Source organism: Podarcis cretensis (assembly GCF_951804945.1).
Source record: "Podarcis cretensis genome assembly, chromosome: 4".
Lineage (NCBI taxonomy): Eukaryota > Metazoa > Chordata > Lepidosauria > Squamata > Lacertidae > Podarcis > Podarcis cretensis.
In genome coordinates, this window is record NC_137173.1 from 29215387 (window position 1) to 29229634 (window position 14248).

The following is a 14248-nucleotide window of genomic DNA, read 5'->3' on the forward strand; positions in this document are numbered from 1 at the left end:
ACTCATTAGTAAGTATGAAAACATTCAGACTTTCATATGGACAAGATCTTTAGCAACTGCAAAAAAATTAGTTCAGTGGACCCTGACTATCTCATGGTGTGCTATCTCATGATCCTGCATCCCCTATTTTTTTCAATCTCTTTATGGTTCTCTGAATTTTTGATTGTGCTCACTTTTTCCCATTTGAGGCATTTCTTGATAACTTCGGCAGATCTGTTAACACAGTTGAAATCTTCTTCCCTGTAATTTCCATCCATAGGTTCTGGAACAAGAGAACTCTGTTCCATCTTTTGTGTGACAGCTCTTCAGATATTTGAAGACTTCTGTACCTTTAATATTCTGCTGTCCTGGTGAAACATACCTAACTCCTTAAACCATTGGTTTCTAGACCTCTCACTGTTGGTGTAATTTAGAAAAATGGGTGAAATTGGACTAAGTGCTCTGGCCATGTCTTGAGGAGCCCATCTCTTACGTCTGGCTTCTGTTTAGAGAAAGCGGCACTTGGTGGTTAGAAACAGTCCAAAGCTCATTTTTATTTTCACAGCCTTTCTTAGCATGATTACTTTACTTAGATTCCAAATCACTGAGGTGTTTTTAATTGTGATTAGGACACTGTGCTCCTGTCAATGCAGCCTTAGTTTGCATTCATTTTTAAGCACCTGCTTCATATTACTGACTTGTGACAATTATGATTAACTAGGACACCTAGATACTTCCACATTCACTGATGCCAAACTTGATCTACGCCCAGTTACAGATAGGTAGCCGTGTTGGTCTGCCATAGTCAAAACAAAATAAAAAAATTCCTTCCAGTAGCACCTTAAAGACCAACTAAGTTAGTTCTTGGTATGAGCTTTCATGTGCATGCACACTTCTTCAGATACACTAATAAACGGACATAAATCCGACATCAGGAACCACAAGACAGAGAAACCAGTAGGAGAACACTTCAGTCTCCCAGGACATTCTATACAAGATCTCAAAGTAGCTGTTCTATTACAAAGGAATTTCAGAAATAGACTGGAAAGAGAAGCTGCTGAATTGTAACTTATCACCAAACTTAAAACCATGGAGAGACCTGGTCTGAACAAAGACATTGGATTCTTATCTCATTATACATGACAAAGCCATTTTTCACCTTCTCACCCCTTGCTTTTTCCTGTAAGACCTATTGCAGTCGTTAAGAGTCGTCAACAGGCTCATCACAGCTATCTGCCAATCACCCAATCCCACCACCCTTCTGAGTAATACCCCTCCCCACCTTCTCACTATATAGAAGGGTCTGGTGACTTCTGTTTCAGTGTATCTGAAGAAGTGTGCATGCACACGAAAGCTCATACCAAGAACTAACTTAGTTGGTCTTTAAGGTGCTACTGGAAGGAATTTTTTTATTTTGTTTTGATCTACGCCATTACATTTTACCTTTACCTCCCCATCATACATTTGTGCCTTTGATTCTTGATATCTAAATGCAGGACTTTACATTTTTCTTTGTTGAATTTCACCTTATGTGTCCACCTTACATGTCCATACCCTCTTGATTCTTTCTTTTATGGTGTTTGTATCATTTGTAGCTTTGTATCATTTGCAGATTTGATAAGGATCCCATTGGTTTCTTTGTAGAAATAATTTATAAAGATGTTGAACAGCACAGGGCCTAAGGCAGATTCTTGTGGCACTCCACTTGATATTTCCATCTAGGATGATGCTGAACTATTAATACACAATTGTTGTGTACAGCTTTTCAATTAGTTGACTGTTCACCTAGCAGTAGTAGTATCTCGCTTGTGTTTACCAGCTTGTCAGCAAGGGACATAGGAACATTTGTCAAATTCTTTGCTGATATAGTGATATATTATATCTGCGGTGTTCCCATGATCTAGAAATTCTATTTTTAAAATATATGGTTGGTTTGATGTCATGTGAAAATTCCATATTATTTTTGAAGCTATTCATAGACCAATTGCTCAATAATTTGGAGTGAATAGAAAAACATTAGATTTTGATAAAGGTAGTATCTCAAGGTTTTAGGTTAATACTGATTTTCTAGGTTCATTTCAGTCTGTTTGGTGGCCGGGTTTTAAATATGCTAGATTTGAAATATTTACGCTTTGAATGGCACTATTTTCCTATTGGTTCTAAGGGATGCAGGTGGCACTGTGGTCTAAACCACCGTGCCTCTTGGGCTTGCCGATCAGAAGGTCAGTGGTTCGAGTCCCCACGACAGGGTGAGCTTCCGTTGCTCTGTCCCAGCTCCTGCCAACTTAGCAGTTGGAAAGTACACGAATGCAAGTAGCTAAATAGGTACCACTGTGGCAGGAAGGTAAATGGCGTTTCCGTGCATTTGGTTTCTGTCACAGTGTTCCGTTGCGCCAGAAGTGGTTTAGTCATGCTGGCCGCATAACCCGGAAAGCTGCCTGTGGACAAATGCCAGCTCCCTCGACCTGAAGCGAGATGAGTGCCGCAACCCCATAGTCAACTTTGACTGGACTTAACCATCCAGGGGTCCTTTACCTTTTTACTTTTACCTATTGATTCTTCTGAATCTATCAGTGGTTTTTGATTCAATCACTAGTAGTATCATTCTCCACTGTGTGTCTGGGATTTTGGGGGCACTGTTATGGTGGCCTAAACATACTTCAAATATAGGTTCCAAAAACTGCTGCTTGACACCAAGATCTCTGGCTTTATGGCATGACACAGGGTTTCATTGGGAGATAGATATTTTTAAAATATCTGCATGAAACTTCTCAAGTAGATTATCTGGACATTTGGAGTCTGATGTGATCAGTATGCTGATATTACCCAACTGTTTCTCTCTTTTCCATCTCAGACTAAAGAAGCCATGAAAGTTATGAACTGGTGTTTGAAACTGTTGATATACTGGCCACTTCCTATCACATAAGCCTGTGTACTCTCATTGATCATTTAGAGATCACCTGCCGCTTCGCTGGCAGCCGCAAATGATAGGGGCCTCTCATTTGCTGCTTTTAGTCTTTAGAATTATTTGTTCAAGGAGATCCACTAGGCCACTGGCCTAGGGGTTTCTAATTGTTTGATTAATCTCAGAGCTAGGTTAAGCAGCATTTGCTGTTTATAAGAGAGGATTAGCAAATTAGCTGATGAATAGGTTGTTTTCCAAGTACAGGTAAACAATCATAACTAAAATAACCTAGCCTTCAAATATGTATCAGTTCAGAGAAGGCAGCTAAGGGGTGGGGTGGGACTTGGAACATTTTAAAATTCAAATTCTGAGAGGAATGGTGGGGGTCATTAAATTTCTTTTCCAAATGATCCACTTTTGATTAATAATAGATGACCAGTGTTGGAATCTTTACTAGGCGACATACAGTGTTTTGACATTTGCTATTTATGTATGAGTCAGAGATATCAAATATACCAAATACCAACATAGTATTAATTTATTTGGAATGTTGCTGTAGTTTTTCAGGTCTTGAATAATTGTTATTTTACTTCTCTGAGTGTTGGAGGGGCGATGATTTACTAATTTATATACCACTTAATGCCAAAAAAGAGTTCCAGCTAAGGTTATAATCCTAATCCCATTTACTTCAGAGTAAGGCCATCATATTAAATAAGGTTCACTTCTGACTGCATTGCATTGTTAGTCATGCTGAAATCAGTCATGCTGATTTCAATGGGTTTATACTGACTATGAGTAATGTTGTATATCACCCCAAATTTGTAGGGAAATAATATGAACAAAAGATGCCCTCAATGTATTATTATGATGGTCAAGTTGCAAGGAGCACCACATTGCAAAAGCAGATAGATGCCAGTTTGTGCTGCACTGGAACTCAATGTTTATCACTAATGTTTTGTAACGGAATCATTGCTGTATACTAGAATCATAACTATCAGTCTATTGGTCTTAAAGTGCATCAGAAGAACTGCTGATTAAAATCAAGAATTTCTTCAACTAGATATTTTATTCATACTATTTTGCGTATTTTCCAGTATGATGTTTACATTGCGATCAGATTTCAAAATCATTTTCTTACTATAGAGTTGGATTTATGTAACAGAAATGTAAAGTCAAAGGTTGTCTCCCTAAACTATTATTATTTTGTTGTCCTAATTAACTAGGAGTCTATTACAATCAGGGACAGCTCCATAGGTAGAACATGGCAGTAGATTTAGGACTTCATTAAAGTGTAAGTAGTTAGTTAGTTGTTATGGTTACTGTGACATTTGGAAATTCTGCCGTAGGTACCAAAAGATCATTGTTAAGCCCTGGGCAGAACTGTTCCTAGTTCTGAATTTTTGTTTTTGCAATGAGCTAACAAATTAGTAAGGACCACTTTATGCTGCTTTTTTAAAAAACAATATAACATTGGTGAGTGCTGTAAGAATTCATCTTGAACTGTGTCCAAATTGTTATTTTCCCCAATAACTATTCCTGCCAAAGAAGGTTAAATATACTTTTTGTTGACAACTAAACAGTATAATTTGTAACAACATTTGTTGTGAGTCAAGGACTCTTCCAGGAAGCAGAATGAGGCGTGGAGGCTGCCGTGGTTGCTTGAATGTGGCTAAACCCTGCCCCCAGGCCAAACCTATTGGCTGGCCCGCTGCAGGGCGGGGTGGCAGCCGGGGAGATGATGCAGGGGGCCGAACATGCCCCCCTGCCAACGCGGGAATGGTTCCCACTCACAACGCCTCCCCTCTGGGAAGAGGAGAGGCTTTCTCGCCCAAGGAAAAATGTGAACATACTCTTCTTCTTCTCTTTTTTGGCAATCACTCGTAGCCGAGTAAGATTGTCTTCCATAAACACGGTTTTAACAATGAGTCCATAAGTGACTGTGGAGACCAATTCTGGATCCACACGTCCTTCCACAGTGGGGACATTGGTTTCTGTGTGGGAGTTGATCACGGTGTGGATTTGCCAAGCGTGCCTTCCTCTTAGCACATTTCTCCCTTGCACCCTGAGTTCTAGTGTCTTCAAAGTCCGTGACACCTTTGGTAAAGGCAGTTATCCAACTGGAGCGCTCGCAGGCCAGTGTTTCCCAGTTGTCAGTGTTTATACTACATTTATGGCTTCGCTCACAAGGGCCCACTCACCATGAGAAGGTGATGATCCAGTAAGTGGGTGTGAACATACCTCTTTGAAACACATACCTCTTTGAAAATATGGAGGATTTTGCAAATCGATATGCTTGTAGACATTCTGTCCTATATTTCATACTGACTTAGCAGACTGATAGTGATTTTAGTAAAACTCCAATCTTGCAATGGCAGTCCATTTTGGAATCAGCAGTTGTGTGTTAGTTGCCTAGATAAAATCATTGATGGAATGTGCCTCTAAAATTGAGTATTCCATTCCAGCCCCTCTTCTGTCATTCTTGCAACATCCCTACCCACTCAAAGCTCCTCCTACGTTCTCCATTTCATCTCTACTCCCCTACCAGCAATTATAGAGACAGTATACATCTGAATAACAGCTGCTGGGAAGAAGCAGCACTTGATCACTCTTGTCAGCATGCACTGCTTGTAAACTTTCAGGAGGCATTTGCTGGGCAACATTGAAAGGAGAATGTTGAACTGATGGAGACTAGGGACTTGCCCAGTGACTTAACTAAGTACAAGGTAAATATGATACTTGAAACACTGCCACACTATGTCACTGTTGACAAGAGAGCCTTCTTTGCTAGTCCCTTGCTTTCCAAGCAAAATTACCTTTACAGAGAACATAAGAACTTACGGCAGAGACTAACAAGTGATAGAGGTCTCCTCCTTTCAGGCATAGATAGTCCTAGACAAACTCAGGAGCATCAATGTTTAAGTGAGTCCTCCAAGACCTCTCCTGTTGTCAGTAGGGATGGGTGAATCTATCCATTTTGGTTTATCTCAGTTTCTCATTTTTCCAAGCTTAAGTTCAGTTCTTCTCATTCCCACATCAGTTTGCGATTTTAAAAAGAAGAAAAACCCTCATGAAAAATAACCAGCTTTACAGTGCAAATCTCTCCTAATATACACATTTTTCTGTGCAATTTTGCAAATACTCCAATTTTTCCAAACAAATTTATCCTAATATTTTCACTTAATATATCTATTTTTATGCACTCTTCACCTTTGCAAATACCTTTTTGTACACATTACTTGACTGAAGAACTGTATCACAGAATTGAGACGCAGGCGAATTTTGAAGGATGGCTGTGTTTTGGTTCCTGTACTTACTGTTTTGGAAAGTGCAAATTAGGTAGGTTCTCCTTGAAATGTGAACTGAATGGAATTTCTTCCCATTCCCTAGTTATCAGTAGTTCTTCCTGTTGCCTGTCTTTGCCACGGCAGAAGGTCAAGTTTGCTTTGTAGGGGACTGAAAGGGAGAATTTCAATTTTTCTTCAAATTGTGCAAGTACTTGGACAATCCAACTAATTACTTGACAAACTGTGGGGTGGGCTGTGGAGATGGTTGCCTATCACAATTATTGATAAATTTGTATATCGACCATTGTTTTGCTCATATACAGATATACTATTGTGTTCTAGATAGGACATGGTATAGAGGAGATATAGGATTGGGCTGAAGTTTCCTTTATATTTGCCTTTGTATCTAGGGGAGTTGGAAATAGGAAACAATGGAGAGAAATTTTGTATGGCAATGCACAGAATTTTGCAAGTTTAATGTGAACCCTGCAGCAGTCCGATGCAGTTTAGTTTCTGGTAAGTTAAATTCTGTTTGGAAAAAAACGTTCATCTTGGAAGATGACTTTCTTAACAAATGTTCCTCTGTTCAATATTTCAAAAGCTATTCATGGAATAAATTAGGTATTGCAATCATGAAAGCTATTTTGCTTGACATGGTATTAAGTTGTGCTGGGAGCCATTTTAGGATTGAAGAGTGGGATATAAATACTTGTAAGAAAATTAGTAGGATTTTATATAGTGCAGGACCAGCATTTTGATGTATGGCTCTTCTAGAACAATAGTCAGATCCTACTTTACTAGGGTTTTGCAGAAAGTTTCACTTGCTAGTAAGTACTAGGATAGCATTAGTGTCACTCAGGAGAAACCATTTTCTTCAAGCATTATAAAGTACATATATCCAGGAATAAGTCCTAGACAGAGGGCCAACCTCAGTTGTAAAGCACCTGCTATGTGAAGGAGCTTGGGTCCAACCCCAGTATTTCCAGGCAGGGCTTGGAAACACTTATTTCTGAAATCCCGGAAAGCTGTTGGCAGCCTAGAGTAGTCATTATTGAGCTAGATGGACAAGTGCGCCATTCACTTCCACTCAGCCTAACCTACCTCACAGGGTTGCTGTAGGGATTACTTGAGGAAGGGAAGAGCCATATACACCACCTTGAGCTCTTTAGAGGAGAAGGTAGGCTATCAGTGCAACAAATAAATAAATATAGTGTAAATAAACATAAAGACACCTGTTTTCAGGGGGGGCGGAGGCCATGTAACTTGAAGACATATTGGACAATTATTAATAGCCACTTAGGATTTATGATGAAGCCTTTGGGGTGTTGTTGTTTTTTGTAAAAAGCTGTAATAGGCAATTAGGATTCATAATAAATGCTTTGCTTAAAAAAACACACCTCAAAAACTTTTCCACAAAAAAAAGGCAGTTGTCTGAATGGAACCAATGATTATAAGGCAGATTATAGGAGCAGTTTACCCAACAGAATGGAGGCATGAGAGCAGCCTCCCAGTCCTGCTTCTGCTTTTTGGTAGGGTTAAAGTGGAGGCAAGGTCAGGGCTGTGCTTCCACTGGTGTTTCTGAAGAGTTGTGGCCTCATTGTTGGATTATCATCCTTAGATGGTTTCAGGTGTTATGTTACTTGCTTTTGCTTTTCATTTCTTTGTAGAACTCCTCCCCTTTCCCCCAGTTTTCATCTATTATTTTTTATAAACAGATCTTTACTCTGTTCAGTGCTAAATGGTAATGAACCTGAACTAAAGTTGAATATGAATTGATATTATTTTATTAGGGGTCCTTGGAGATGGAAAAATAATACTATATGCTTCATTTTGACATATTTCAGATAAATCGATTAGGTCTGAAGGGCACTTCACTTTTATTTTGGTATATCAAGATGTTAAGGTTTTCCAGGTTTTTTAAAAATGACATTTTAATATAAACTGTACAAATATAAGGAGAGAAATACGAAGAAACAAAATTAATTTGATAACAATTACTAAAAGAAAAATAAATAAAAGAGAAGAGAAGCAATTTTTAGCTTTAAACCAGAGAAAAAAGTGAACATGTCATTCCCTAGATAGATAGATAGATAGATAGATAGATAGATAGATGGTAGATAGATAGATAGATAGATATAGATATATATGCCAATTCTTTACAAACATTCTCAAACATTATATTTTCTCCAGTGTGGGTATAATTTTATTTATAACAGTAGTATTCCAAACTCTAAAAAAAATCAGTAAGGAAGAAGAACCATTTCTCCCCAATACTTGGCTTTTGACATTTTTGCTGGGATCAAAAGAATAGAAACCACTTCAACGTCCACATTTTCATCACCTCCCTTCAAGTAATATAAAAGTATATTTACTGGATCCATTGATAACACATACGGTATTTTTCGCCCTATAGAACACACTTTTCCCCCTCCAAAAATGAAGGGGAAATCTGTGTGCGTCCTATGGGGCGAATACAGGCTTTCGCTGAAGCTTGGAGAGCGAGAGGGGTCGGTGCGCACTGACCCCTCTCGCTCTCCAGGCTTCAGGAAGCTATCAGCAAGCCTGGGGAGCCCTGCGGGAGTTCCCGCAGGGCTCCCTAGGCTGTGGATAGCAGCCTGCCACCCTGCGCGCAGGGCACCCCTCCCACTGGGCAGACATCCCTAGGCTGCGGATAGCAGTCTGCTGCACGGAGCGCAGGGCGCGCTGAATCAAAGCGCCCCGCGCTTCGGGCAGACATTGGCCAGTCCCACAAGCTTGGGGGAGAGCGGGGAGGCGCAGCGCCACCATCCCGCTGTTCCCCGACCTGGTTTGGGGGGGGGGAACTAGGTGCGTCCTATGGGACGAAAAATACGGTAACCTGTTATTTGTTTGCTGTATCTCAATATTTGAATATTATGACATTTCGATAGAATATGGAGGTAGACTGCATATGCCGTCTCCCAATCTCCAGCAAAGTTGTTTCCGATGTTGACGGTGTAGGAGAAAATCTTTATGTGATGTAAAGCTATAAAATTATTAATACATATGTACATAAATATTTCCTCTGTTTTATAACACAGCTTTTGATATTTTGTGCAGTGCATAAATAACTTATGAAATTCACTCTGACTTGTTTTTTTAAAAGATGAGTCATTGATGGTAGATTCTTCAATCAGCTACTATTAGTTCTGACAAAAAAAAATTGAATTAATGTTCTGAAACAGTATATTTGGAGTACCCTATGTAGGAGATGAATAGGGTATGCTCTGTACCAGAATGGACAGGACTAGAATGCACCTTATTCAGATCCATCAAGACAATTCTCTGCCTTCACTTTAATTTGTGTTTCTCAGCCTTAAATGTTTGTTTTACAGGACTGCTTATTGATTAAGGAAATTTGAATTGATTCTGTTGAGTTAGTCCATTAGTTTGATTTACAAGTTTTCATGAACTTGTATATGTGAATGTTATTAAGAGGTGCTGCACCTGTACATAGAGGTTTTATTGTTGACCGTTGTAGCTTTTAAAGAACATATAAACTGGCTCATAACAGAGTTACATTTGATTTAGCGTCCCAACAATAGAAAGCCAGATACATCCGAGATTATTCCTTCTCTGTGCATCCTCAAGGCACCATGTTCAAAGAGTTGCATGCCCTTGTCGTGTTTCTCTCCTTCTATTCCATGAAACTGAGGGTTCCCTTCTTCACCAGCATCTGCAAAGAGTTCGTTCAATGCTGGGTGCCCATCCTGCTTTTGCTGCCTGGCACATCTCCTTTAGCTATCGGCAATGCAGACTGAGCTGGCATATGGTGCCAGTGACCTGACTGTAAATAAGTCTGCTGATGAGATTGCTAGTTAGACACTTCTGCTGTGTCTAGAAGTGATACTGGTATGAAACACCTCTGACCACTTTGCTTCTGGTGGCTGTTTCAGGCTTTTCACATTGCAAAAAGTCAGGTGCCACAAATGTGCCTACATGTGCATATGTATTTAACACTGACTCATGCGTTGATAAAAGTGTAATTCCCGATTAATTGAGTACAGAATTCAGTCAATCAGATTGATCAATTAGCATTGCAGTCTTATTAGCTACTAATACTTGTTCTTATGGATTATGTTTCTGTACACAGTTTGGGATTCCACATTTATGGTAGAGAATGCAGTACACAAATTAATGCTCTTATGACTTGACAAAAATTTACATAGCCAATTCGTGTCTTGTTTTTAAATCTTGTGTAGATAATGAAATAGGTTGATGCAGTTTTATGTGTAGCAGAGATGTATTGATTAAGGTGATTTTGAGAATGTCATAGCAACAAATATGATTATGATATAAAGGATTGACATAGTTGGGAATGTATTATTAGTTTGCACAATTAAATGTGTTGTAAACTGCCTGGAGACCACGGCTGGATAAGTGGTATAAAAGTATAACAATTGAGTAAAATATTAGGGGCTCCCCCTCTCCTTGCCCCGCTCACCAGGCCTTCTGCCATTTCCTCATATTAAGCCCTTGGAGCTTACTCTTCCCACCACATAAACTACTAAGCCTGTTTTTCACCCCACCCCATTTCTGAAGCCTCTTTTCTCTTCTAATCTGCAGCGCCACTTTGCACTCCTATTTTCACTTTTACTCCTTGTCCATGGTGACCTTCATCTCCCTACTCCCATGAATCATAATGACAAATCACCCTTTTCACCCTCACTTCCTTTCCCCCTTCCACTCTCTTCCATAGTTTTCTCAATTCTTCTTTGCACACGGATCACCCCCCCCCCGCATTTCCATGCTCCCCCCTTTTCTCCTGTTCTGCAGCACAACCCCATGCTGATATATGTTAGAAGAATCTTATGAGGAAGGCTGTCAATTAACTTCTTCAGTTAGAGAAAGTTCAGTTCAGTTTATGGATATGGTACATATATGGGCATTTATTTGTTAATAAAGTATTTCTTCTAAATTACTGTTGAATCTGGGACTTCATGTTGAAGAAAACACATGGTACCAAGAATGAAATACATTGGGGCAAGGTACAATGGAACATCTGAGAGCTCCACATGCTTTATCTCTCTCACATGAAGCAGCTGAAGAATGGAAGAAAGAATGTATTTTTTTTTCCTTTCAGTGCCCCTCAGTTTGAGTAAAGTGGGGGTGGATTGACATTGGACTGAAAATGGTGGTTTTTAAAATGGCAGAGGTTTGAGCAAAGCAGGGCTGTGGGACAGTGAGGGGTTGATTTAAAAAAGAAAGAAAAAGAAAACCAGTTTTAGCAATGTGAAATAGCAGAGAATGGGACAGTGCAGGTGCTAATGTATATCCTCTTTCCCAACTCCCTTCTCTCTGCACTCAGGTGTTGTTTTAAACTGCCACTCCCCCTGCTCACTCTACACACACTGCCATTCATTTTTCAACCAGAAACCATTGGATTTGTTTAATTTCCTCAAACGTTTCCATTTTTACTCATGGAGCAGGGCTTTGTAGCCCACAGTGCTCTCTCAAAAGCTGATGTTTATGGTCAGTGGAGCCCATTTGCAATAGTGGAGCATGTGGTGCAGTGGGCTGTTGATGGAGAGTTGACAGAAATTCCATACACACCGCTCTGTGACAAAAGTCTGCTTCTGCCTGTGCAAGGGAAAGATAATTTGTTATAATAACATGGTTAACCTTTAAAACACGGCATTTCTTCAGAATATTCATAAAAGTAACCCTGTCTTTAGTCCAAATGTACTAGCATGGCACAAAGAATGGGAAAATAGGAATTGAAACTTTCCATCAATTTTATTTATTTGTTTGCTGTATGGTGATTGGGATTTGCATTGGTCAGTAAAGAGTTTGTATCTCATTGTTGTTTTAGCAAACACATGAATGAGATGAGATCTGGTGCACTGTTGACTCATGCTTGATTTTTTTGCTTTACCTAGTTAGCCTTTGAATCACTGAGTATATTTATGCTGGTGTGACTCTTGTGTAACAACTATGTGGCATTACTTCTGTCAGTAGCTTTTGTATCATTATAAATGAGGTGTAGGTCAGTATAATTGGGTTGTGTTTTAATTGTCTGCTGTTGCAACTACTCTATTTGGTTTTGAGAATAGAGGAAAGTATCTTAAACATAGAATTATAGAGTTGGAAGGGACCCTTAGGATCATCTAGTCCAACCCCCCACAATGCAGGAATATTCAGCTGTCCCTTACAGGGATCAAACCTGCAACCTTGGTTTTATTAGCCCCTTGCTGTAACCAACTGAGCTATCCAGCTCACATAGCATGCTCGATTTAGATAATTAAAGAAGTATTATTGGGTAATATCAAACTAAATCAAACTTGCAGTAGACCTATTTGAATCAGTAGACAAGTGTTTTCTGAGTATGACTAACATTGGATATACCTGTTGTTTCCTGTAGCAAACTGATCATTTTTTCATATTAGTATTTATTCATTTATTAAGAAATTTGCCAAATACATGCTCATTTAAAGGGAGCCTTAATTTTATTCAAATATTTATATCTGGTCTTTCTGTTAAAAAACCGCCTCAGTGTAGCTTACCACATTAATTAAAACAATGAAATGTCACATTTATTTTTAAATGACAGTTGACTTTGTCATTACATTTGAACTATCTAGAACGTGATTTGTCCAAATTGTATTTTGCCTTCAAACCAGAATTGAAATCTCACTTCAAAGTGTGGTTTCCATTTGAGCTTTGGCAAATTTGGATATGACCGTAAACTATGGTCTACCTCAACCAGAAATTGGAGCAGATGGGGGAGGAGAATGCAAACCATGGTCATTACATGTAAACTTAGCCAGAAAGTACTTGGAAGCTGACAGATTTTCCTTCATCTTTATGACAGGCCTTCAGTTTCTCCCTTCCTACCTATAAGGATGGTACTGATTTTTATTTGACATCATTTGAGTTGTCAAGCCTTGATTATCATTAGAATGTGTCAGTACTACTCGTGATATTACACAGTGTTGTCTTACACTCATAAGTAGGACTCTTCCAAAGCCAAAAGAAAAGCATTTAGACAATCACATTTTGTTTGTTTGGATGTCCTGCAAGATGATGCACTCGGGCAGAGTCCTGTCAACTCAAGTCCTATCAAGGCTTCCTTCTGATTATCCATAATTTGTTAATCATGTAAACCTCAGACGGTCCTTGACAAATAAGGGATTGACCCAGATGAGCACTGTGTTTTGAGCAAGATGTGTCAGTATTTAAAAATATTCAGAAGAATGTACGGTACGGTAATTTGCAAGTGGTTTTTTCTGCTTATAGGACTTAACAGCACTAAAAACTAAATCTGGAACACTTCCAGTCTAATTTGTGCCTGTACTTTATATGCAGTGCTACCCTCTTGGCTTTCTTGGTGGAACTTCTTAAGAGTTCAGTTGCCATGCAAGAACAAATGCTGGGTGGAAAAGGATTCCTAGTTATTGGCTATCTCCTTGAAAAGGTAAGTTGTATTAATATTATTTTAACAATATTTTACCCAGAACAGATTGAAATTAAATAAATGTGCCACAAACTCCACCATAATTGTTGTATGCAAAAGATTTCATATTGGGCTGGTATATATTGAGCACATTTAGTCACTTGGCCATCAGCTTACTGAAGACTTGAACTCCAAGTTGGCGCCTTGATACATATGGTCTCTTTATGCTGATGGTATTTTGTGTCTTGTGAGAATATTGCTGCTATAAAAAACCCTTAAATTCATCTGTAATGAACTAACATGGTTTTGTTTAAAATCTCAGTGTAAACACATCCTCAGTTGCACGAACTCAGATAATTCTCATTTTTAAAAATCTGCTTTTAGGGAAGACTCTCTTTATTTTACTCTCTTTAGTAAACCTGAAATGATGTGCTGGTTGTGCCAAGAGCTACCAGACTTTTTGTTTCTGTTGTTGCTAGGTACATGCTTCTTTTAAAAAATTCTGTCCCATTGGTCTCAAAATAAGGGCAGCTCTAGGGCTGGCATACATTTTTGCCTCTTCTGAGGATGTTTCAGGGGAGCAAGGGAACTGCCGATACAAGACCTCCCCTGATCCATTCCTACATATCTGTTTTACATCAGCTGCCTCTGGGGCAGTGACAGTGGAGC

General features: G+C 39.1%; 1 protein-coding gene across 2 annotated transcripts in view; it reads left to right on the forward strand.

Moving 5' to 3' along the window:
- The window catches only part of NBEA (neurobeachin), a 357769-nt gene that overhangs the window by 51569 nt on the left and 291952 nt on the right, over window positions 1-14248 (forward strand). For both annotated transcript variants that reach the window (XM_079973311.1, XM_079973312.1), the window contains exon 11: window positions 13492-13600. In XM_079973311.1, the coding sequence (XP_079829437.1) occupies window positions 13492-13600 (109 nt within the window). The remainder of the gene's footprint in view (window positions 1-13491; window positions 13601-14248) is intronic.